This window comes from Macaca nemestrina, chromosome 20, assembly GCF_043159975.1.
Source record: "Macaca nemestrina isolate mMacNem1 chromosome 20, mMacNem.hap1, whole genome shotgun sequence".
Classification (NCBI taxonomy): domain Eukaryota; kingdom Metazoa; phylum Chordata; class Mammalia; order Primates; family Cercopithecidae; genus Macaca; species Macaca nemestrina.
The window spans coordinates 3,076,045-3,099,653 of NC_092144.1; the positions used below are offsets into that span (position 1 = coordinate 3,076,045).

The 23,609-nt window shown below is 59.8% G+C and overlaps 2 protein-coding genes across 2 annotated transcripts; one reads left to right on the top strand and one right to left on the bottom strand.

Moving 5' to 3' along the window:
* The first annotated feature begins 875 nt into the window (after nucleotides 1-875).
* On the top strand, nucleotides 876-7,768 carry TEKTIP1 (tektin bundle interacting protein 1). The gene is made up of 4 exons (XM_011747898.3): nucleotides 876-3,018; nucleotides 6,976-7,214; nucleotides 7,297-7,422; nucleotides 7,570-7,768. Exons 1-4 carry the CDS (start codon nucleotides 2,876-2,878, stop codon nucleotides 7,749-7,751), a joined length of 690 nt encoding a protein of 229 aa, XP_011746200.2. The 5' UTR covers nucleotides 876-2,875; the 3' UTR covers nucleotides 7,752-7,768.
* A 167-nt stretch (nucleotides 7,769-7,935) lies between these two features.
* LOC105485496 (major facilitator superfamily domain containing 12) lies at nucleotides 7,936-21,884 on the bottom strand. Its single transcript, XM_011747886.3, has 10 exons — nucleotides 21,396-21,884; nucleotides 15,379-15,589; nucleotides 11,880-12,024; nucleotides 11,605-11,787; nucleotides 11,214-11,306; nucleotides 11,031-11,123; nucleotides 10,026-10,196; nucleotides 9,845-9,939; nucleotides 8,573-8,703; nucleotides 7,936-8,463 (listed from the first exon to the last, which is right to left on the bottom strand). Exons 1-10 carry the CDS (start codon nucleotides 21,691-21,693, stop codon nucleotides 8,441-8,443), a joined length of 1,443 nt encoding a protein of 480 aa, XP_011746188.2. The 5' UTR covers nucleotides 21,694-21,884; the 3' UTR covers nucleotides 7,936-8,440.
* Between the last annotated feature and the right edge of the window lie 1,725 nt (nucleotides 21,885-23,609).

Genomic DNA, 23,609 nt, shown 5'->3' on the forward strand with positions numbered 1-23,609 from the left:
CTAGACGGGGAGGGGCCGGGACCCACCCACTGCTCCTGGGAGACGGGGTCCTGGTTTTAAAGCCCCGTCGTTTCAAGTGGGTGGATCTTCCGCATTCGCTGGAGAGACTCTCCCCACCTCTGTCCAGCGGGTGTGGACTCCTCGCCGCCCGCCCGCGCCGGGGGAGCCGGTGCACGTGGCAATGTGGATTTTCCGTGGTCAAGGTCTTACTGTTTCGGGGTTTTTAAATAGGAAAACCAACCCTGCCTTCGCCCGTGCCCGCCCTGCCCACAGCAGCCCCTGCAGTGCCAAAGAGCCGCCTTGTCGCTGTGGGCCTCGGGGCGTGGCCGGCTCAGGGCACAGCCCACGGGGGCCTCCGAGGCTCCTCCTGGGACCGGAACCGCCGCAGGGCCGGAGGGAAGGGGTGAGATTTGTGTTGGGGCTGGTTCTGCCCATGCTGGGGGGCGGGGGACCTCCCAGGACAGATCAGCCTTCTTTCTCATGTAATGCAGTGACGCTGTCATTAAACGCGTGGATTCATGTGTGGCCGGGGCTGGCTGGCTCTAGGTCCCCGGCTCGGGTGGGGTCACACGGTCCTGCCCTTGAGTCCCCATCTGGCCCCGGAGCTGCAGAAGCAACTTCTGAGGGGCTTCCCAGCCCTGCATTTCACAGATAGGGAACTCAGCCCTCGAAGGCCGCAGAGACCCCTCCCGGGCCGGTCTGCCGGGTCGCCGGCCACAGTCTTGTGGGGCCAAGGACTGGACTCTAGGCGAGTCCCTGCGCTCCAGCCGGACGGCCCTGTTCCCGGGAGGAGGTGCTCGCCCGACCCCATCAGGGAGGGAGGGAGGGTGGGCGCTGCAGGGCTGAGCTCACCCCCAGGGCTGGCCAGATGGGACCAGGAGGGACAGAGCAAGTGGGGTGAAGGCCGTGGTGGGAGGGGCCCATGATGACGGGCCAGGGCTTGTGTAGAAATGGGGGCTTTGGTTCCCCACAGCCCAGGACAGCCGAGAAGGGGTGGAGGGGCCCCAGGGGAGCATCCATCAGGCCTTGAGGGGCACGGGGGCCGCTCAGCAGCGCTGGGGCAGGTGCCTCTGCTGTCAACTCCACCCGACAGACCAAGGCCAGTGGGGCCATCACTTCCTGGGGCGACCCTGGCCATGGCTGGGAGATGCCCGGATGGAGCGGGAGGCTGATGAAGGGCCCCGCAGGGCGGTTTGCGACTTTTTTGTTGATCCTGGAACGTAGCTGGTGCAGTGAGAGGGAAAGAGAATTGAAAAGCTCAGGCTGCCGCAGGTTCTGCAATGAGAGGTGCAGGAGGCAGGAGCCTGGCCCAGGGGGTGCTGGTGCCTCCCCGGGGTCTGGGAGAACAGGAGGAATGGCTGGGAAGTGGTTGGGGGAGCCAGGAGGCCTGGGGGCCAGGGGCTGCAAGGGAGGCTGTGGGGGGTGCCTGGCAGCCAGGAGGCCCCAGGTGGTTTTGAGGCTCGCTCTTTACGGTGCCTGAGAAGACGGTGAAGGAGCCAGGGCAGGTCCCGTCCTGGGCATTGGAGATGATGAAACTGAGCAGACCTGGCCCATGTGGAGCTGGCCTGGGGGGCACAGCCCAGAGACAGGAGCTTATGAGGAAGTGAGGCGGCGGCGTCAGAGGGTGCGGAAGGGGCCCTGGGAAAGGGCAGCCTTGGATCAGGGGCTCACCGCAAGCCTGGCATTTCAGCCAGGGCTAGAGGAGGCAGGGACACCTGGGTGAGAGGCAGAGGGCACAGCCATGCAAAGGCCCTGGGACAGCACGGCACCTGGCATGCAGGAGGAACAGAGTGAGGAGAGGGGGGCAGGGCCTTGTGGGCCTCAGGGAGGACTTTGGCACTTACCCCGAGGGAGTGGGGCCCCTGGGTGCCTGTCCAGATGGGAAAGGCAGGGTCGGCTCTGTGGGGACCCGACGCAGGGGCAGGGGAAGCCGAGACCAGGGTGTAAGCTCTGCCCCCACCCAAGCCAGATTCTACCCGAGGCCAGGCCCAGCCAGAGGAGACAAGGCAGGAGGTTCCTGGATGTTTGTTGGGTTTTATGTTGTTTTTTGTTTTTTTTTTTTATTGTGGTAAAATACAAAATCTACCATCTTACAGTGAGGTGGCGTTCAGTACCTTCACCACGCCGTGCAGCCACCACCTCCGATTCCAGAACATTCTCATCACCCAGAAGGCAGTCCTGTCCCCGTTACATCACCTAGTCACCCCCAGGTCCGCCTCCCCAGTTCCAGCACCCACGAACCCTCTCCCTGCCTCTGTGGATCAGCCTGTCCTGGACATTTCACAGAAGTGGGATCACAGCATGCCCTTCTGTGTCTGGCTCAGAGGAGCGTGACATCCTCAAGGTGCATCCACACTGTGGCCTGGGTCAGAGCTTCGCACCTCCTGGTGGCTGAATCTCATTCCAGCACATGGCTGGTCCCTCCCCTCACTGGGTGTTCGGTGTTCTCCGCCTCAGGTTGTCACAAATTGTGCTGCTGTGAGGCCCCGTGTGCGGGTCTCATCCTGGGTGTGTTTTACAAACGGACTGGGTGTGAGCGGGTGAGGAGAGAGGAGCTGGGGTGCCAGGTGCCTGCGCCCCTGACTGGGCACCGCCTCCTGCGATCGAAGGTGCAAGGGGGAGACAGAAGCCCCTCAAGGGGGTGTGGAGATGCAGAGGCCAGGCCCCAGGTGGGGCGTGCGTAGAGCTGGGGGCTCACAGCCACAGACCCCACCTGGCAGTGGCCCTGGCCCTGCCCACCCACACTGTGTCACCCCCCGTTGTTAAATACTCAGAACGACTCTCCAGCCCTCCCCTCGCTTGAGGCCACCTCACCCCCCCCGCTGCTGGGAGGAGGGAGCCGTCAGCGCTGTTGCCGGAACACTGGGTGGCCTTTATGCTGTCAACAGTGGCCTCGGAGGCCTTCCTGGCAGGAGCGCCAGGGACCCAGGCAGACATGCAAACCCTGAGGCGAGAGGCTGCCCGGCCCTATGTCCCCTCGGGGACCCTCGAGGCCAGCTTCCCAGCACCTCTCTACAGGTGAGCCCCTCCCTCCCTGGGTGTCAGGTTACATGGGGTTTGGTTTGGGGTCTTGCATGTGTCATTCATTATTCCTAAAAGGCTCACGTGTGTGAAGTCCCCTCCAGCTCTTCCTGTTCCCCTCCAGCCTGCGGCCGCTCACTGTGGGGGCCACAGACCTGGAGACAGGCCGAGAACAAATGTGTCTGTGGCCATTTCCAAGGGCTGCAAACGCACTGGGAGCTTCGGCCACAGAAATATCCACCCTCTGAAATCCAGGCGTGTGCGGGCCTGGGCCCTTCTGTGGCTGAGGGAGTCTGTCCCACACCTCTCACAGCCCGTGGTGGTTCTGGGCAACCCCAGGCACTCCTTGGCCCCCAGTCTCTGCTGCTGTCTTCACCCGGCCTTCCTGTCTGCATCCAAGTTTCCTTCTCCTTATAAGGGCGTCAGGCACTGGATTCGGGGCCATCCTAACACGGGGTGACCTCATCTTAGCTGCATCTGCTAAAACCATTTCCAAACAAGGCCATGTCCGGAGGTTCTCAGCAGATGCAATTTTGGAGGTATGCAAGTCACCCCAATACAGTGTCTATTAGCAGTTGTTTAAACAATTATGGAATACTATGCAGCCATGAAAAAGAAGAGTGAAAGCCCTTTGCTCTATTTCCAAGGAAAGAAATTAAACCAAGATGGTGGCTGGGCATGGTGGCCCACTGTAATCCCAGCACTTTGGGAGGCTGAGACAGGAGGATCACTTGAGCCCAGGAGTTCAAGACCAGCCTGGGCAACATAGTGAGACCCAGTTTTTTTTTTTGTTTGTTTGTTTTTCTGAGACAGAGTCTCACTCTGTTGCCCAGGCTAAGGTGAAGTGGCACAATCTTGGCTCACTGCAACCTCCGTCTCCGAAGTTCAAGGATTCTCCTGTCTCAAGCCTCCTGAGTAGCTGGGACTACAGGTGTGTGCCACCATACCCAGCTCAGTTTTGTATTTTTTTTTTGTACAGACTCTCGTTCTTGTTGCCAGGCTGGAGTCCAGTGGTGCACTCTTGGCTCACTGCAGCCTCTGACTCCCTGCTTCAAGCCTTTCTCCTGCCTCAGCCTCCCAAGTAGCTGGGATTATAGGCATATGCCACCATGCCTAGCGAATTTTTGTATTTTTAGTAAAGACGGGGTTTCACCATGTTGGCCAGGATGGTCTCGATCTTCTGACCTCATGATCTGCTCACCTTGGCCTCCCAAAGTGCTGGGATTACAGGCGTGAGTCACTGCACCCAGCTGTGAGACCCCCATCTCTATAAAAAAATTAAAAGATCAGCCAGGCTGCCGGGTGCAGTGAGTCACGCCTGTAATTCCAGTACTTTCGGAGGCCGAGGCAGGCGGATCACCTGAGGTCAGGAGTTCAAGACCAGCCTGACCAACATGGTGAAACCCCATCTCTACTAAAAATACAAAATTAGCTGGGCATGGTGGCTCATGCCAGTAATCCCAGCTACTCAGGAGGCTGAGGCAGGAGAATCGCGTGAACCTGGGTGGCAGAGGTTGCAGTGAGCCGAGATGGCGCCATTGCACTCCAGCCTGGACAACAAGAGCGAAACTCGGTCTCCAAAAAAAAAAAAAAAAAAAAAAAGGCTGGGTGCACTGGCTCACGGCTGTAATCCTTGCACTTTGGGAGGCCGAGGTTGGTGGATCACGACGTCAGGAGTTTAAGATCAGCCTGGCCAAGATGGGGAAACCCCGTCTCTACTAAAAATACAAAAAAAGTCTGGGTGTGGTGGCAGGTGCCTGCAATCCCAGCTACTCAGGAGGCCAAGGCAGGAGAATCACTCGAACCCAGGAGGCGGAGGTTGTAGTGAGCCAATATCGCACCACTGCACTCCAGCCTGGGTGACAGGGAAAGATTCCGTCTGGAAAAAAAAAAAAAACCAAGCATGGTGGCACGTGCCTGTAATGCTAGCTACTTGGGAAGCTGAGGTGGGAGGATCGCTTGCGCCCAGGAGGTCAAGGCTGCAGTGAGCCGAAATCGTGCCACTGCACTCCAGCCTAGGCGACAGAGCAAGACTCTGTCTCATAAAAAAAAAAAAAAAAAAGTGTCTCACTCGGTTGCCCAGGCTGGAGTGCAGTGGCATGATCTCGGCTCACTGCAACCTCTGCCTCCTGGGTTCAAGCGATTCTCCTGCCTCAGCCTTCCAAGTAGCTGGGATTACAGGCATGAGCCACCACGCCCGGCTAATTTTTGTATTTTTAGTAGAGACAGGGTTTCACCATGTTGGCCAGGCTGGTCTCAAACTCCTGACCTCGTGATCCACCTGCCTCGGCCTCCCACAGTGCTGGGATTACAGGCGTGAGCCACTGCGTCGGGTGCGAGACCCTATTTCTATTAAAAAAAAAAAAAAATGGAGATGCGGTGGACAGGCTCCCGGAAGTGGGTAGTAATGGAGGTGGGTGTACGTACCACCTGGTCCTGGAAGGAAACACCAGAAAGTAGTGAGTGGGCAGGTGGGTACGGGGCCGACAGCAGTGGTGAGGGGGCCCATTTCTCATCAAATGTCATTCTGTGCTGTTTTAATTACTTTTTGTCTGTCTGTTTTGAGATGGAGTCTCTCTCTCTCACCCAGGCTGGAGTGGCACAATCTCAGCTCACTGCAACCTCCGCCTCCCAGGTTCAAGAGATTCTCCTGCCTCAGCTTCCCGAGTAGCTGGGACCACAGGTGTCCATCACCACGCCCGGCTAATTTTTGTATTTTTAGTAGAGACGGGGTTTCACCATGTTGGCCAGGCTGGTCTCGAACTCCTGGGCTCATGTGATCCACCCGCTTCAGCCTCCCAAAGTGCTGGGATTACAGGCGTGAGCCACTGCGCCCCGCCAATTTTGTGCTGTTTTAATTGCGTTTTAAAAGCTATATGTGTTTTGCAATTCATTTCAAAAGGGCGAGGTTCCCCAGATCTTGAAATTGCCTTTCTAGTGGAAAAGCCGAGTCTACGTGGTGTCCTTCAAACAGGCTCCGTAACTGGCCAGGCTACTCCCATGTTCTGTGGGCACCTGGGAGTCTAGTCAGGATTTAAGCCGAGTTCCTGCCATGAGACCTGGAACCAGGCTTTCCGTGCAGGGCACAGGTGAGATTGTTTTGAGCCCTGCCAGGCTATCTTGGGGCCAACAACCTTGTTCTCTGGGGTTCCTTGGGACATATTCCCAAGAGCAAGGCCAAAGCATAAAACATCTTTGAGTCTTTTCTCCTTTTGTTTTTGAGACAGTCTCACTCTGTCGCCAGGCTGGAGTGCAGTGGCACTATCTCAGCTCACTGCAACCTCCACTTCCCAGATTCAAGTGATTCTCCTGCCTCAGCCTCCCAAGTAGCTGGGATTACAGGCACCCCCAACCACGCCTGGCTAATTTTCGTATTTTTAGTGGAGATGGGGTTTCACCATGCTGGCCAGGCTGGTCTTGAACTCTTGACCTCAAGTGATCCACCTGCCTCAGCCTCCCAAAGTGCTGGGTTTACAGGTGTGAGCCACACACCTGGCCTAGTGCGTCCCCCAGTCCTCCCTGGGCCATGGCTCAGTGCCAGCCCCAGACCACTTCTTCCTGGTGCACCTCTGGGCCCGGGGGGCTTCCCAAAGGAAGGGACTTGTAGGTCTTGCAGGCTGGACAAGGACTATAGGAACCCAGGAGTAGCCAGGGCCCTCGTCCTCTTCCCCTCCCTCTTCCCCAGGCAAGAAAAGCTCAGAACAGAAAGGTTTAGTGCTGACTTGGGTGCTTGGGGTGGGACGTGTGGGGAGAGGGGGTGTCAGCCTCTCTCCTGTGCCACCCACTCCCTGGGGTGAGGGATCCAGGGCTGAAGGACAGACACCAAGTGGCGAGGGAGGAAGGCCCCACGCCGTGGGCCAGGCCTCTACATCCTCCCCCCCGGCAGACATCGCAAAAGGGTCAGAGCACTTGCTGTAGAGACGAGCTCAGTCTCTGCCCCCTGCCCACTCTCAGTGATGACTACCTGTCCCTGGAGGGTCCCCGCTGGCCACTGGCCATCAGGCAGGCCACACACTGGAAGTACACACCCATGGGATGCGACGCAGCTGGCCAGCTGTGGTACACAGGCCTGACCAACTCGGACACCCGGGAAGCCTGGTACAACCTGCCGTTGGACCCGGCCAGCCCCTTCCGCGAGGCCTACAACCGCTGGCACGGCTGCTACCAACGCCGTGAGCACACCATGCCATCGGGTGAGTGCCTGCCCTCCCCGCCCTGGGCACCGGGCCTGCTGGAGGGGGACAGGAATGACCGCCAGCCCCCACCCCACCGCAGCCTATACCCAGCACCTTCGGGAGACCGCCTGGCACGATCCCATCATCCCTGCCCAGTACCAGGTCCCCAGCACCCGGTGGGGGAGCACGCTGTGGAAAGACAGGCCAATCCGGGGCAAGGAATATGGTGAGGCCAAGTGCGGGGCGGGTCCCCGGGAAGCCTGGGGGACGAGGCCACCTAGGCCAGGGTAAAACCGCCAGGGAGGTCTGGGAGCCCCTTGCTGGCCAATGGCGAGGAGGTGGGGGCACAGAGTGACCCGGGTACCATCTACAGTCATCAACAGGAACCGGTACGGGGTGGAGCCGCTATGGAGGGCATCAGACTACGTGCCCTCCCTGTCGGCACCCCAGCGCCCGCCTGGCACCACCCAGAACTACCGGGAGTGGGGTCTGGAGCCGTACTGCCCCTCCACCTGCCAGCGGCCCCTGCCTTCCTCCACGACCATGCCCCGATAAACGCATGCCACGACGCACCCACTGTCTTTCTGCACCCAGATGAGGGGGCACTAACCTCGTCCCTGGAACCAGAGGCTTGGGGCAGAGGCAGATGCTGGGCTCGCCGGCTGCCCACAACTAGGGCAGGGCTGTGATGCCCAGGCTACCCCTGCCCAGGGACCCCCCAGGCAGACAGGAGCCAGGCCGCCGTTATCTCTTTATTCGCTGCCAGCAGAGTCCACCAAGCCTACTGGGCAGTCCTGCTGCCCACCACGGCGGGGTCCAGGCCCAGCCCACCACCCCATGACGGGGTCTCCTCTAGGTCCCAGCCATCCTGAGGGGGCCCTGGCAGCATCTGGAGCCCCCCAGGCCAGAGGTGAGGGGTGAACTGGACTGAACTCAGGATGAGGGTTCCCCCAGATCCTTCTGGGGTTCCTACTTCCTGCCGAGAGGGGCACCCCAAATCCTCCAGAGGGCTGGGCTGGAGTTGAGAATGGGGTACTCTCAAGGCCCAGGGGTCCCTGCAAGCCCCTGCATTCACAAGGCCCTGGCGGGCCTCCCTGCTGCCCTCACCCGACCCCATCCCCGGGAGTGGGGGGAGGATGGAGGGTGGGGGTCCAGAGGAGAGCGAGGGGCAGTGGGGGCTTCTCCTCGAGGCCCCGGGGGACATCCTCGCGGTTCCCTTGACAGGTGCAGGAGACCATCAGGAATCAGGGTCGGGCGTCAGGGTGCCCTGCAAGGGAGGGGTGGAAATGGCATTAGGGAGGGTGGGGTGCGGCCCACACCCACCCCCACCCCGGTGTGGTCAGTCTCTGGGGAGGGAGGGGTGCGCCGGCACTCACAGCGTCGCAGGCGGATGGGCCACAGCAGGAGGCTGCAGAGACACAGGGCAGCGGCCACACCCACGCCGCCCGTCACGGCCACCATCGCCCAGTGGTAGAAGCTCATGCAGGCCCTGCAGCAGAGCTCCGAGCTGTGGGAGGAGGTGGGGGCTAAGTAGGCACCGCGGGGACCCCCCACCCCAGCTGAACCTGTTCCTCCCCTCCCACCCGAGGGCGGCTCCGTCCTGTCGAAGCCAGGAGCTGGGGTCCCTGCAACTCCCTCCCTCCTGTCCCACACCCAACAGTTTGGCCAGTCCTGTAGGCCCTGCCTCCAGCGTCCATCCCGAATCCACTACGTCTCCCCGTCCCTGTCTCCCCACGTCCAGCTCCAGCACAGCCCACCTGCACCCGCCCAGTCCCCTCCGCCCTGGTCCCAGGCTCCACCCTGTCCCCCACCAGCTGTCCTCCCGGCAGCGACCACCAGAGGGCGTCTTTGAGCGCCTGGGTCAGGGCCTGTCCCTCCTCTGCCCACAGATCTCCATGGCTCCCACTGTCCTCGGGGTCAAAGCCCAAGTCCTCCCCATGGCCCACCAGGCCCTGCACGACCTGCCCCATCCCCTCCTTGCCCTCCCCTCCTCCTTCTGCTCCAGCCACACGGGCCTCCTCCCTGTTCCTCCAACACGCCAGCTGTGGTCCTGCCCAGGGCTTTGGCCTGGAACGTTCTGACATCCTGCAGGTGTCAGGTCCATGTCACCTCCTCCAAGAAGCCCTCCCTGGCTTCCTGCCCTGGCCGGCCAGGCTTCTCTGAGCGTTCACCTTTACACACCACCCGCGCCCATCCCGACCACACGTTCACCTCTGTGACTGTTCACAGGGCTGGCTCTGCCCCAGGCCCAGACCAGCTTTGGTTTCCAGGCCCTGAGCCTCTACAGGCATGAATGCTGTGATGCCGTGGTCTAGAACCATCCGTGTCTGAACCCTGAGTTCTATGGGTCTGGTTTACACAAACTCGGGGCTCCCTTCCAGCCGGGTCCACCCCCGATAGATTTCTGTACAGTGTTTTCAGCACTGCACACACAGACCCAACGTTTGTTGAATGAATAAATGAAGTGCTCAGTGGAAGAAATGAGAGGTCGCCCTGGTCTATGACTCTCATGGGGGCAGGTGTCTTTGGTCCACAGCTGGATGCCCAGACCCAGAACACTGCTGGGCACACAGCAGGCGCTCAATACCCTCTTACTGAACAAACGAATAGATGAAGGAAAGAATGAATGAATGAACAGCGGCACTCACGGGCAAGGGTGCAGGCTCTGGATGGCCATGACTGCCAGCCCGTTGGCCACCTTATCCGAGAAGCTCATGGAGCCGTACACGAACGCTCCACTGTTCTGTGGAGACACAGGCAAGGCGGTCAGCATGCATCCCGAGATTTAGGACCCGGCCTCCCCAGCCCCAGCCCGGCTACCAGCCCTACCGTGTGGGGACCGATGAGGTCAGCCGTCATGGCCAGCGAGGTGACGAGGATGGTGGCACAGCCAGCACCCAGCAGCACAGCCGCTGCGTATACGGCCACGCCCAGCCCCTCCGCCAGCGCCACCCAGGCAGCAAAGGCCAGGATCACCAGGAGGCCCAAGAAGTAGGTCATCTGTAGGGACAGCCCCGGGGTCAGGCCCATACCACTGGGTGCCCCCAAGCCTGGTGCTGGCCCTCTCTGGTCTTCAATCTGCCACCCCTACCTCCAACCCCAGCAAACAAGGGGCATGAGCTGGATGGTCCCTCAGGAGCCCGGGCTCTGGCCCTGGACAAGTCCGAGGCTCGGCAGACCCTCCACGCCGCAGCGGCTGCAGACACGTGGCTACTCTGCCTAAAGGCAGGTCAGTTACAACGAAAGCAAACGACGGACTCGGCTCAGTCCCCGCGGCCACATTTCACGCCTTCAGTGGCTGCACAGGGTGGACAGAAAGCACCAGAGCTCTGCAGCCGCGAGAGTATGAACTTGAGACATGCAGAAGCCAGGATCCCAGAATTCCTCGTTCCCAGATCTGGGGCTGCTTTTTTTTTTTTTTTTTTTTTTTTTTTTTGATGGAGTCTGGCTCTGTCGCCCAGGCTGGAGTGCAGTGGCGTGATCTCAACTCACTGCAAGCTCCGCCTCCCGGGTTCACGCCATTCTCCTGCCTCAGCCTCCCGAGTAGCTGGGACTACAGGCGCCCGCCACCACGCCTGGCTAATTTTGTTTTTGTATTTTTGGTAGAGACAGAGTTTCACCGCGTTGGCCAGGATCTCCTGACCTCATGATCCGCCCGCCTTGGCCTCCCAAAGTGTAGGGATCACAGGCATGAGCCACTGCGCCCGGCCTAGATCCAGGGCTTCTACAAGGCAAGAACTCGGAGGCCTGGAAGCATCCAAGGCTGGAACCCGGAATGGGTGGGATCTCGGCTGCAGGGCACCCCGTCCTCCGCCCCAGTCCCCGTGCACTCACGTTCCGCCCAATTCTCTTGTTGATGGGCCTCATGAGGAAGGAGGAGAAGAAGCCGCTGAGGTACATCACCAGGGGAATGGTCGCGATGAACTTCTGCGGGGGCAGAGCCAGGCACGGCGTATCAGTCATGGCTCACCAGGCTGGGGCCGTTCCATCCCAGCTTCCCCACCCCAACCCGCTCACCTTGGGCAGGTGGAGGGAGTAGGTGAGGTACATGGCCATGTAGGTCTGGGACAGGTTCACGATGAGCCTGGTGGTCATGTACAGCACGCCCACCTGTGGGCGGACAGAGGGACTGGCAGGGATCAGGAGGGCCTTCTCCACTCCCACCAGCAGGGGGCACCGGGGCCGGGGTGGGCACGCCCTGCAGCTGGCATTTGATCCATTGGTCGTGACTGCCCAGTGGGGTGGGCCGGGGGAGGAGAGCGGCGCTTGATGAGTGATGTCTGCCCCGGGTGTGGGCTGCACCAGCGGCCGCGTGTGCTCTGTGTCTGGACGCAGCTTGCCCCGCAGAACAAAGGCCCGGTGGGTGGGAGAGGAGGTCCACACCAGCCCCGCCGCCCCCAGCACGCACCTGGTAGAAAGCTGGCTCCCGGAGCCAGTGCTTCCAGAGCAGCAGGGGCTGGGCGACGGCGGGGGCCAACAGGGGGTTGTGCTCGCCCGGCTCCTCCACGTGCGGCCGGCGCCTCTCCCGGGTGCCCAGGTGGAACAGCAGTGAGAACACGGCGCCGACACCCACCACCAGCAGGGACAGGTTCTGGGGACCCGGCGGAAGCGGTCAGTGGCGGCTGGCCCAGCCCCTATCCCTGGCTTGAGGACTTCAGGCGACCCACCCGGGCTCCAGCTCACCCGGAACATAGGCACGTCCTGGCCCCCCAGCTGGTCGCCGATGTCGATGTCCTGGGTGGGCTCCACCCGTGACGGGCCCTGCAGGTGCAGCAGGAGCCAGGCGGCGCCGTAGACGGTGATGTTGGCCACCACAGTGAACGCGTACCTGGCGGACAGGCAGGCAGGGACTCAACGAGACGCCAGGACCCCGGGCCACTTCTTCCCCGCATGGCCGCACCGTCAAAGCAGCCTGGGGAACCCCTGACTGATGGGTGATTCTAGCCACCGTCACACTGTGGCCTCCAGGAAGCCCATGCTGGCCTCCATTTCCCCAGCCCACACGTTATCTAACGCAGGACAGCTGTGACCCGCAACTCCCTGCTTCGTGCCTAGGACCAGGGTGCAGTGACTCAGCCAAGCGGAGTCCACGCTACAACCCAAAAGTCTGAGAACCGAGAGACTCAGAAGCCTGAATTCGAGAATTCTTCCCCAGATGCTGGACGGCTACAGGGCGAGGGCTCCCTGGTCTAGAAGCATCCAGGCCGGCCCCTGCCCGCAGCCCAGCCAGGCATGGAGCCCCCCAGGGGGGCCTCAGAATCCCACCACGAATCAGTTTCTTTCTGAAAGCGGGAACCATGCCACCTCCAGAGGCCACGTGAGCACAGCAGGAGGTCAGCTGGCAAAGCGATGGCACGTAGGAAGTGCCTGGGGTCTGGTCCCGGTCAGCTGGGGCCCTCAGGGGCCCTGGGCATTGGGCAACCCGTGTCGTTAGCGCCTGCACCTGTCTCATGGCCATAATGGGGAACTCAGATCCGGGGGTGGGGAGGAGGCCAGAGTAGGCGGAGCTGGTGATGCACGGTCAGATGTGGAGACAGGAGCTCCCCCGACACAGAGGCACTGTGTGGACCCTGGCTTTGGGCACTAGCTGGGGGCGAGCCCTCCTGTGGAGTACGTGGGAGAGAACAGTTCCCACCTCCCACCTCACAGGGAGGGTTAAGGAAGTTGAGATTCATGTTAAGGGCCTAGAACTATGCCAGGCACACATCAGGTGCGCAATACATCATCCTCATAACCAGAAGAACCTCTTCCTGTGCCTCTAGCAAGTGAGTGGATAAGCCGGGCACCTGCCGCACCCAGGTGTAACAGAAAGAATTCTTTTTTTTTTTTTTTTTGGACGGAGTCTCGCTCTGTCGCCCAGGCTGGAGTGCAGTGGCGCAATCTCGGCTCACTGCAAGCTCCACCTCCCAGGTTCAGGCCATTCTCCTGCCTCAGCCTCCCGAGTAGCTGGGACTACAGGCGCCCGCCACCTTGCCCGGCTAATTTTTTGTATTTTTAGTAGAGACGGGGTTTCACCAGGTTAGCCAGGATGGTCTTGATCTCCTGACCTCGTGATCCACCCGCCTTGGCCTCCCAAAGTGCTGGGATTACAGGCGTGAGCCACCGCGCCTGGCCAACAGAAAGAATTCTAAGGCAGCCCCAGAGAGGCCTGCCCGTCCCATCCCCTCCCTGTGGCAGCAGGACCTGTAAGTCCGCCATGGACATTACTACCAGGATGTAGCCGGGGCTAAGTGGCGTTCTATGGCAGAGGGAAAGGGACTTTGCAGACATATTCTAACCAAAGACCTTGGTCAGCTCGGACATATCCACAGGGAGATTACTGGTCAAACGCGGTGGCTCATGCCTGTCATCCTAGCACTTTGGGAGGCCGAGGAGGGCAGATCACTGAGGTCAGGAGTTCGAGACCAGCCTGGCCAACACGGTAAAATCCCATCTCTACTAAAAATACAAAAATTAGCCAGGTGTGGTGGCGGGCACCTGTAGTCCCAGCTATTTGGGAGGCTGAGGCAGGAGAATCGCTTAAACTCGGGAGGCGGAGCTTGCAGTGAGCCGAGATGGCGCCACTGCACTCCAGCCTGGGTGACAGAGTGAGACTCTTGTCTCAAAAAAAAAAAAAAAGGCCGGGCGTGGTGGCTCACGCCTGTAATCCCAGCACTTTGGGAGGCCGAGGTGGGCGGATCACAAGGTCAGGAGATCGAGACCATGGTGAAACCCCGTCTCTACTAAAAATAGAAAAAATTAGCCGGGCGCAGGGGCGGGCACCTGTAGTCCCAGCTACTCGGGAGGCTGAGGCAGAAGAATGGCGTGAACCCTGGAGGCGGAGCTTGCAGTGAGCCGAGATTGCGTCACTGCACTCCAGCCTGGGCGACAGAGCGAGACTCCGTCTCAAAAAAAAAAAAAAAAAAAAAAACAGGCCAGGCACAGTGACTCACACCTGTAATCCCAGCACTCTGGGAGGCCAAGGCAGGCAGATCACCTGAGGTCAGGAGTTTGAGACCAGCCTGGCCAACATGGTACACGGAGAAACTCTGTGTCTATTAAAAATACACACACACACACACAAAAATTAGCTGAGATCGTACCACTGCACTCCAGCCTGGCTGACAGAGCGAGATTCTCTTGAGGGAGACTACTGTGGGTGGGCCTGGCCAAATCAGGCCATCCTTTGGGAGAGAGGACTTAGGACTTCTTGGGATCAGAGATTCCCCCTGCTGGCCTCAGAAGCAGCAGCCGGCCACCATGATCTGCACAGGTGCAAGACGGCAAATTCCGCCACCAACCACGTGAGCACAGAGGAGGGACTGCCCCCAGCCTTCCCTAAAACCCTAACCCTGGACAACCCCTTGAATGCAGGCTCAAGACAGACCCTGAAGCACTACACCCCTCTCGCCCCAGCTCAGCCATGGAGACTCCTGACCCCCAAAAACTGTGACAGGAGAAATGTGTGATGGCCGAGTGTGGTGGCTTACACCTATAATCCCAGCACTTTGGGAGGCCAAGGCAGGAGGATCGCTTGAGCCCAAGAGTTCAAGACCAGCCTGGGCAATATAGTGAGACCCCATCTCTACAAAACCTTTAAAAAACAGCTGGATGTGGTGGCACACTCCTGTAGTCCCAGCTACTCAGGAGGCTGAGGCAGGAGGATCACTTGAGCCCAGGAGGTTGAGGCTGCAGTGAGTCGAGATCACACCACTGCACTCCAGCCTGGGCAACAGAGTGAGACCCCCCTCTCCAAAAAATAAACATAAGGCCGGGCGCGGTGGCTCAAGCCTGTAATCCCAGCACTTTGGGAGGCCGAGACAGGCGGATCACAAGGTCAGGAGATTGAGACCATCCTGGCTAACCCGGTAAAACCCCGTCTCTACTAAAAAATACAAAAAATTAGCCAGGTGAGGTGGCGGGCGCCTGTAGTCCCAGCTACTCGGGAGGCTGAGGCAGGAGAATGGCGTAAACCTGGGAGGCGGAGCTTGCAGTGAGCTGAGATCCGGCCACTGCACTCCAGCCTGGGCAACAGAGTGAGACTCCGTCTCAAAAAAAAAATAAAATAAAAATAAAAAATAAACATAAAAGACTGCCTGGTCTCGAGCTGCCGAGTCTCTGGCCACTCGTTACGTGGCCCCACTGACTGATACGCCAAGCCAGGGCCCACCCTGCCCACGGGGGAGGGTGCCCAGGCTCCCACCTGAGTGCTGTGAGCTCCACCTTCTCATGGTCGTTGGTGACAAGCTCCGGGATGAGGCTGAGGTGGGAGATCTGTGTGGAGGCCCAGCCGAACTGGAAGATCACGATGAACGGGCCATAGTAGAGGAGGGCAGCCCACTCGGGCGTGGCCGCCCCACAGCCCAGGCAGGGGCTGAAGATGAAGGGGAAGGACAGCAGGACGCAGACGGTGCCTGTGGACGGGTGGGGTGGTCAGTCATGGGGCCGTCCCGCACCAGCCAGGGCTCCCAGGGTGGGGACACGGAGGGAGGAGAGAGGGAAACCGAGGCGCAGACGGAGACGCCCCCCCATGCACACAGTCACGCAGGAGGGAGGGTCTGCAGCCGGGGTCCCCCAGGCTTATGGCCCTGGTGACAAAAGGGGAATCTGATACCAAGTACCTGGGCTCAGCCTGTAAGTCAGAAGAACCTGGGTGCAGGGGGTCCCCCGGAAACCTGCCCCCAACAGGTGCCCCGGTTACAGCCACAGCCTCCCCTGGCTCCTCCCCCTCAGCCACTGACAAGCCTCCCATGGGGCCTCGGGAAGCGGGAGGCCCAGGTAGGGCTGGGCGGGGCTGGGCTGGACCCTGCCCTCCTTGAGCTCCGCTGTCCCTGTCAGCTCCTAAGGTGACCGCTCCCTATAACACTGTGGCGTCCAGGCCTCCAGGGACATTCTGGAAATAGCACTTGCCCCCAACCCGAGATCTGCTGTGCCAAGCCCTGGTTCTTCACATCCTCAGAAAAAACCCCTAAGATACCTTGGAACAAATGTAAGATCCTCCCTGCCGCCCACGGGGCCCTTTGCGACCTGCCCTGTTCCCTCTGTGCCCTGTCCTGTCCTGCCCTCTCCCTCTTCTCTCTCTGCTCCAGCCATGCACGTCTCCTCACTGTTCCTCCAACACCCCAGGCGGTCCTGCCCCAGGGCCTTTGCATGGACGTGCCTCTGCCTGGAGCTCTCTTTCTCTCACATCTTAGCAAGACCGGCTTCTTTTCACCTCTGGGTTCAACGGGAGTGTCACCTCCTCAAACACCTCTCTCCTGGCCCTTGCAGCTCCTACTTCACCCTTCAGCGCACCAGGGAATTCTCTGTCTGTCTGTCTGCCAGCTTCCTGCCGGCTTTCCTCTGCAGACAGCAGCTTCTGAGGGGCCTGGGGAGACCCAGTATGGAACTCGGGCACTTCAATATCTCCATTTTTTTAGAGAGACAGTCTTGCTCTGTCGCCCAGGCTGGAGTGCACTGGCGAGATCTTGGCTCACTGTAACCTTTGCCTCCGGGTTCAAGTGATTCTCATGCCTCAGCCTCCCGAGTAGCTGGGACTACAGGCACCTGCCACCACGCCCAGCTAATTTTTGTATTTTTAGTAGAGACAGGGTTTCACCACGTTGGCCAGGCTGGTCTCCAACGCCTGACCTCAGGTGATCCACCTACCATGGCCTCCCAAAGTGCTGGGATTATAGGAGTGAGCCACTGCACCCGGCCTTTTTTTTTTTTTTTTTTTTTTTTATTGAGACAGAGTCTCACTCTGTGGCCCAGGCTGGAGTACAGATCTCAGCTCATTGCAGCCTCCGCCTCCCGGGTTCAAGTCATTCTCCCACCTCAGCCTCCCATGTAGCTGGGATTACAGGCGCCCGCCACCATATCCAGCTAATGTTGGTAGGGATGGAGTTTCACCACGTTGGCCAGGCTGAACTCGAACTCCTGGCCTCAAGTGATCCACCTGCCTCAGCCTCCCAAAGTGCTGGGATGACAGGCGTGAGGCACCGTACAGGCTGTTCCTTCACTATCTTCTGAGCAGTGAAAAACAATAGTGGCTCTGACACAGCCTAGAGACGTGGGCGTCATGATCCTCATTTTCCAGATGGGAAAACTGAGGCCCCTAGAGTGAGCCGGAGCCAAGCTCCTTCCCTGCAGCCCTGTACTCCTCTCCTCCCAGCCTGGGGCACCTGGAAGGGCCCCTGTACCACCAAGCCTGGCGGCGGGACCTCCTTCCTCCCTCCAGGCTCCAGAGATGACGTCATCCCCAGACGCTGGGCCAGCCCCCAGAGAACTGGAATGGGGAAGTGAAACCAAAGGCAGCCTCTGCTGCTGGCTTCCCTGGAACTAGGGTCTGGGAGGGTTTGCGCGGATTCCCGGGGTCCTGGCGGGGTCATCCGGGGGCAGAGCACGAACTGTGGACTCCGGTGAGAAGGTCTCTTCCTGGCCGGACTCCCTGTTCCTGCTGGCCAGTCTGGGTTAACCATTGCTGGGGCCAGGCTGCCTGGCAGGGGGAGCTTGGGCAAGTGACTGTGCCTCTCTAGGCCTTAGTTTTCAGAAAGCAGGGATCGTGGCCAGGAGTGGTGGCCCATCCCTGTAATCCCAGCACTTTGTGAGGCTGAGGTGGGAGGATCGCTTGAACCCAGGAAGTCGAGGCTACAGCGAGTCATGATCGTGCCACTGCACTCCAGTCTGGGCGACAGAGCGAGACCTTGTCAAGAAAAAAAAAGAAAGAAAAAAACAATGAAAAGAAATGAAACAAAAAGAGAAAGAAAGGAAAAGAAGAGGCTGGGTGCGGTGGCTCACGCCTATAATCCCAGCACTTTTGGGAGGCCGCGGCGGATAGATCACCTGAGGTCAGGAATTCGAGACCAGCCTGACCAAATTGGTGAAACCCTGCCTCTACTAAAAATACAAAAATTAGCTGGGCGTGGTGGCACACGCCTGTAGTCCCAGCTACTCGGGAGGCTGAGGCAGGAGAATCGCTTAAACCCAGGAGGCAGAGGTTGCAGTGAGCCGAGATCACGCCACTGCCTTCCAGCCTGGGAGACAAATCAAGACTCCATCTCAAAAAAAAAAAAAAAAAAGATTGGCCGAGCGCGGTGGCTCAAGCCTGTAATCCCAGCACTTTGGGAGGCCGAGACGGGCAGATCACTAGGTCAGGAGATCGAGACCACCCTGGCTAACACGGTGAAACCCCGTCTCTACTAAAAAATACAAAAAACTAGCCGGGCGAGGTGGCGGGCGCCTGTAGTCCCAGCTACTCAGGAGGCTGAGGCAGGAGAATGGCCCGAACCCGGGAGGCGGAGCTTGCAGTTAGCTGAGATCCGGCCACTGCACTCCAGCCTGGGCGACAGAGCGAGACTCCGTCTCAAAAAAAAAAAAAAAAAAAAGACAAAGAAGGGTAGTGAAAGTTCCTGCCCATGGGGACGTGGTGGCTCACACCTGTAATCCCAGCACTCTGGGAGGCTGAGACAGGCAGATCACTTGAGGTTAGGAGTTCAAGCCCAGCCTGGACAATATGGTGAAACCTTGTCTCTACTAAAAATAAAAAAATTAGGCGGCTTTGGTGGCACGTGCGTATAATCCCAGCTACTTGGGAGGCTGAGGCACGAGAATCATTTGAATCCGGGAGGCGGAGGTTGCAGTGAGCCGAGATCCCGCTACTGCACTCCAGCCTGAGCAACGGAGTGAGACTCTGTCTCAACAATAACAAAAAACAAAAAGAAAGTTCCTGCCCCACAGGCTGCTGTGGGGATAGAGTTCACGTGTGGCACCAGCAAAAGCTCCGTCTACTCTGAACCACTTCCTGCTTCCGCAGCTTCAAAGTGAGGACTGGTCCTACCTTTTCTACAGCTGCTTCTGCTACTTGGAATGCGCCTCTCCACACACTCCTACCCATCCTTCAATACCTCAAAGCTAATGTCCTTCCTTCTGAAGCCCATTTGTGCCACCTGCCCACCCACAGGAGTGTTTGTGTCTGAGTCTGAGGGTCCTCTCAGGATTGGGGGGGAGCCCCCCAGGACTTGTTGAGGGGCAAAGCGAGTCCTTAGCCACCAGCCCCAGACTTGGGGGTGAAATACAGAAGTGGGTGCCATTGCCACAGTGACCTTCACTCAAGTCACCTGCTCAGGCATCAAGAGCGGCTGCCTGGGCTTCTGCTCCCAACAGACCCTCCAGGCCCACCCAGGCAGCCCCCAACTCTCAGCTCCCGGGGCAGGTGCCCCCTCCCCAAGGCGGGGAAGAGGGGTGATGTTGGAGGCCTTGGTGACCAATTGGAACACCCGTTCCCAAAAGCCTGCTTTGGAAAAACATAAAGCCTTCAGTTACTTTTTCTGTTTGTTTTCTTGTTTGGGTTTGTGGTTGTTGTTTGTTTTGTTTTAGACAGACTCTTGCTGTGTCTGGAGTGCAGTGGCGTGATCTCCGCTGACTACAGCCTCTGCCTCCCAGGTTCAAATGATTCTCCCGCCTCAGCCTCCTAAGTAGCTGGGATTATAGGCACGTGCCACCACACTCAGCTAATTTTTGTATTTTGGTAGAGACAGGGTTTTGCCATGTTGGCCAGGTTGGTCTCAAACTCCTGACCTCAGGTGAGGAGGCCTCCCAAAGTGCTGGGGTGACAGGAGTGAGCCACCGTGCCCGCCCTGCCCAGAAATTATCTTGTGCATCTGTCAAAGAGCTTATCCAACTATTATGATCAAAGAGGAATCTGGAGCCCTGGGCTCCACTCAGGGGAAGGGACAGCCGGTCCCTTCCCTGTCTGCTGCCACCTCAGGTGACCCAGGAATAGCCCAGACATAGGAAACATGAAAATCCAGTCCTCACGTTGTGCCTCCTGCCGGGCCTCCGCCCTCAGACCACTGGAGATCCACTGCCTCTTGCAAAAAATGTCAACACCCAGAGCCTGGGGCCAACCACCCAGCTCAGTCATTGTTCCCAAGGGTGAGGAGGCACCGGCCTGCCCCTCCTGCAGCCTGGAATTCCAAGAACTGAGCAGGATTCCTGGCCCTGCCTCCTGAAATGCCCTGTGTGTCCCAAATGCCAGGACGCAGCCGGCACTTCTGTGAGGGCAAGAAAAGCAGGGAAGGAGGCCGGCTAATCTTCAGGCCCAGGGTCCGGGCGGGGAGAGGAGGGCCGCTGGGAGGCAGTCCTGCAGTCTTATCGATGGGCACCGGGGCAGGGTGTCCCAGCCCATGACGCCGGCCTCCTGCCCTCCCAACAGCCCTCTCTAATCAGGGCACCTCCCCCAGACCTAGGGGCATCCCTGACCCTGGCCAGACAGACAGAGGCAATGCAAGAACAGGGCAGAGACCCCTGACCCTCCAGTCCCACCCAGGCGGCTCCCAACTCTCAACTCCGGGGCAGCACCCTCCAACCGCCCACGCACCAGGTTGCCCTGGCAGGACAGACAGAGACAGGAGGCTCTAGGCAGCCTGACTGTCCCTCAGCCATAGCTGTCCCGGTTGGTCACCCTAATAGATGAGCTCAGGCTAGACAGACTGAGAGGAGGCACCACCAACCCTCCAAAGGGTTCAGGGCGGCCCGAGGGGTCAAAGGCATTGACACTAGGAAGTCATGTAGTCAGATGGTGAAGGCCCTGCAGGTCAGACGGCAGCTCTGAGGCAGACAGACAGGGGAGGCTGGGCCAAGGGACAGACAAAAGGGATACGGGGCAGTTAAGCAGACAGACAGGGGAGGCTCACGGCTCAGGCAGATAGAGAGGCCCTGCACGGTTGGACAGATGGGGGCGGCTCAGGCCATGGGCAGAAAGACGGGGGAGGCTGGATGGTGGGATAGACAGGGGAGGTTCAGGAGTGACACCACAGAGGGACCACTGGGTAGTCAGACAGAGGCGGGAGGCTCAGGCCACAGAACAGACAGAGGAGTGAAGACTCAGCTCATGGGGCAGACACACAGGGAAGACTTAGGCCCCAGGCAGGCAGGCAGAGGGGACAGGGTGGTGGGACTGATGGAGGAGGCTCAGGCCACGGGCACAGACAGACAGGTAGGGAAGGTTCTGGCCATGGGACAGACAGAGGGGTGAAGACTCAGCCCATAGGGCAGAGAAATAGGGAGGTTAAGGCCGTGGACAGACAGTGCAGGGGGGCTCGGGCCACCGGACAGACAGACCGAGGGGAGACTCCGATCCCGGGCAAGCAGACGGGGTGGCGGGTCAGAGGGAGGAGGCTGCCGGGTCACGGAGTCTCGGAGGGACTGCCTGACAGGTGGCGGGGCCGGGACGCTTACCGACCAGGTGCCAGGCCTTGCGCGGGCCGTAGCGGGGGCAGCAGCCGGCGGCGCGGTCGGCCTCGTAGCCCACGAGGGGGGTGCACAGCCCGTCGGCCACCTGGCCCAGCAGAAGCAGCAGCCCCGCGCCGCGGGAGCTGTAGGCGCGCACCGAGTGCAGGTAGAGCAGCAGGTAGGTGAACCACATGGACGCGCACAGGTCGTTGAGGAAGTGGCCCACGGCGTAGCTCAGCCGCGCCACCAGGGACAGCGGCCGCCGGGACGGCGCCGCTCCGACCGCTGGGGGTCCCGGGCCCATTGCGGCGCCGGGCACGCGCCCCCCACCCCCGGGCTCCGCGGAGGGTACCGGGGCCAGGCCTTCGGGGGTGCCGTCGGGAGAGGCGCCGGGGACGCCCAACACGCACCGGGCACTCCGCACTCCGCGCCCCGCTCTCCTCCGGCAGCACCCGCACCAGCGTCTGCGGCGTCCGCCCCAGGCTCGACTCTGCGGCTGCCGGGCCCCAGAGCCCGGAGACTGCGCCGGGCGGGGAGGGGCGGGGCGGTTCCGGTGCCTGAGCCAATCGGAGCCGCGTCCCGGGGAACCGCAGCCAATCGCCAAAGAGAGCGGAGAGGGGCGTGTCCGCAGGACTGGTTCCGCCTCTACGCTGGGCGCCCGTGCGGTCCTAGCGCCCGCCGGGTATGAGGGCGACCCGCGAGCGCTCCGCGTCAGTGGCCGACACCCCCATAGACTGGGGAGGGAAATGTACCAGGGGGCACCGCCGGCTCCCACCCAGACCCCGCCTCCAGGCCCGCGCCACCCCAGTCCACCCGGAGCTGGACGGCCCAGCGGGCTGGGGTGGAGCAGGTGGGATGGGCTCTGGGTTTGGGGTCGCAGGGAGGTCTGAGCCCGAGCTGGCCTCGGGGTCCGCTGACTTCCAGACCTAGAGAGACTGGATCGGGAGAGGACGCAACAACACTAATTGGTTACTAACGGTAATAATAGGGGTAATCAACATAATGGTACCAGCTGGCCTTTAACGAGCGTTGCCTGCCAAAAGCCCCACGTGGTGGAGCAAATTTTACTCCCATTTTACAGGCGAGGAACGGAGTTGCCCGGGGCGCGCAGTGAGTCAGGCGCCCGTGACTCCGAGGCCTGTGCGCGCGACCCTCCCCCTCCAACCAACGTCCTCCCTCGAACGGGTCACCAGACTGAGGGTTTCAAGTTCCTCCAAGGAGTGCGGGCGGTTCCCACTACCTCAGGCCCTACTCCTTCCAGCGGCATTTTCTCTTCTTTCCTCTTTTTATTTATTTTAGAAACAGGGTTTTGAGGCCGGGCGCGGTGGCTCACGCCTGTAATCCCAGCACTTTGGGAGGCCGAGATGGGCGGATCACAAGGTCAGGAGATCGAGACCATCCTGGCTAACATGGTGAAACCCCGTCTGTACTAAAAATACAAAAAATTAGCCGGGAGCGGTGGCGGGCGCCTGTAGTCCCAGTTACTCGGGAGGCTGAGGCAGGAGAATGGCGGGAACCCGGGAGGCGGAGTTTGCAGTGAGCTGAGTTCGGGCCACTGTACTCCAGCCTGGGCGACACAGTGAGACTCCGTCTCAAAATAAAAAAATTTAAAAATTAAAAAAGAAACAGGGTCTTGAGACGGGCGCGGTGACTCACATCTGTAATCCCAGCACTTTGGGAGGCAGAGGCGGGCAGATCACCTGAGGTCGGGAGTTTGAGACCAGACTGGCCAAAATGGTGAAACACGTCTGTATCAAAAATACAAAAATTGCCGGGCGCGGTGACTCACGCCTGTAAAAATCCCAGCACCTTGGGAGGCCGAGACGGGCGGATCACGAGTCAGGAGATCGAGACCATCCTGGTTAACGCGGTGAAACCCCATCTCTACTAAAAATACAAAAAAAAATTAGCCGGGTGTAGTGGCCGGCACCTGTAGTCCCAGCTACTCGGGAGGCTGAGGCAGGAGAATGGCGTGAACCTGGGAGGCGGAGTTTGCAGTGAGCCGAGATGGAGCCACCGCACTCCAGCCTGGGCGACTGAGCAAGACTCCTTCTCAAAAACATAAATAAATAAAATAAAAATAAAAATACAAAAATTAGCCGGGCATGGTAGCAGGTGCCTGAAATCCCAGCTACTTTGGAGGCTGAGGCAGGAGAATCGCTTGACCCGGGAGGCGGATGTTGCAGTGAGCCAAGACCATGCCATTGCACTCCAACCTGG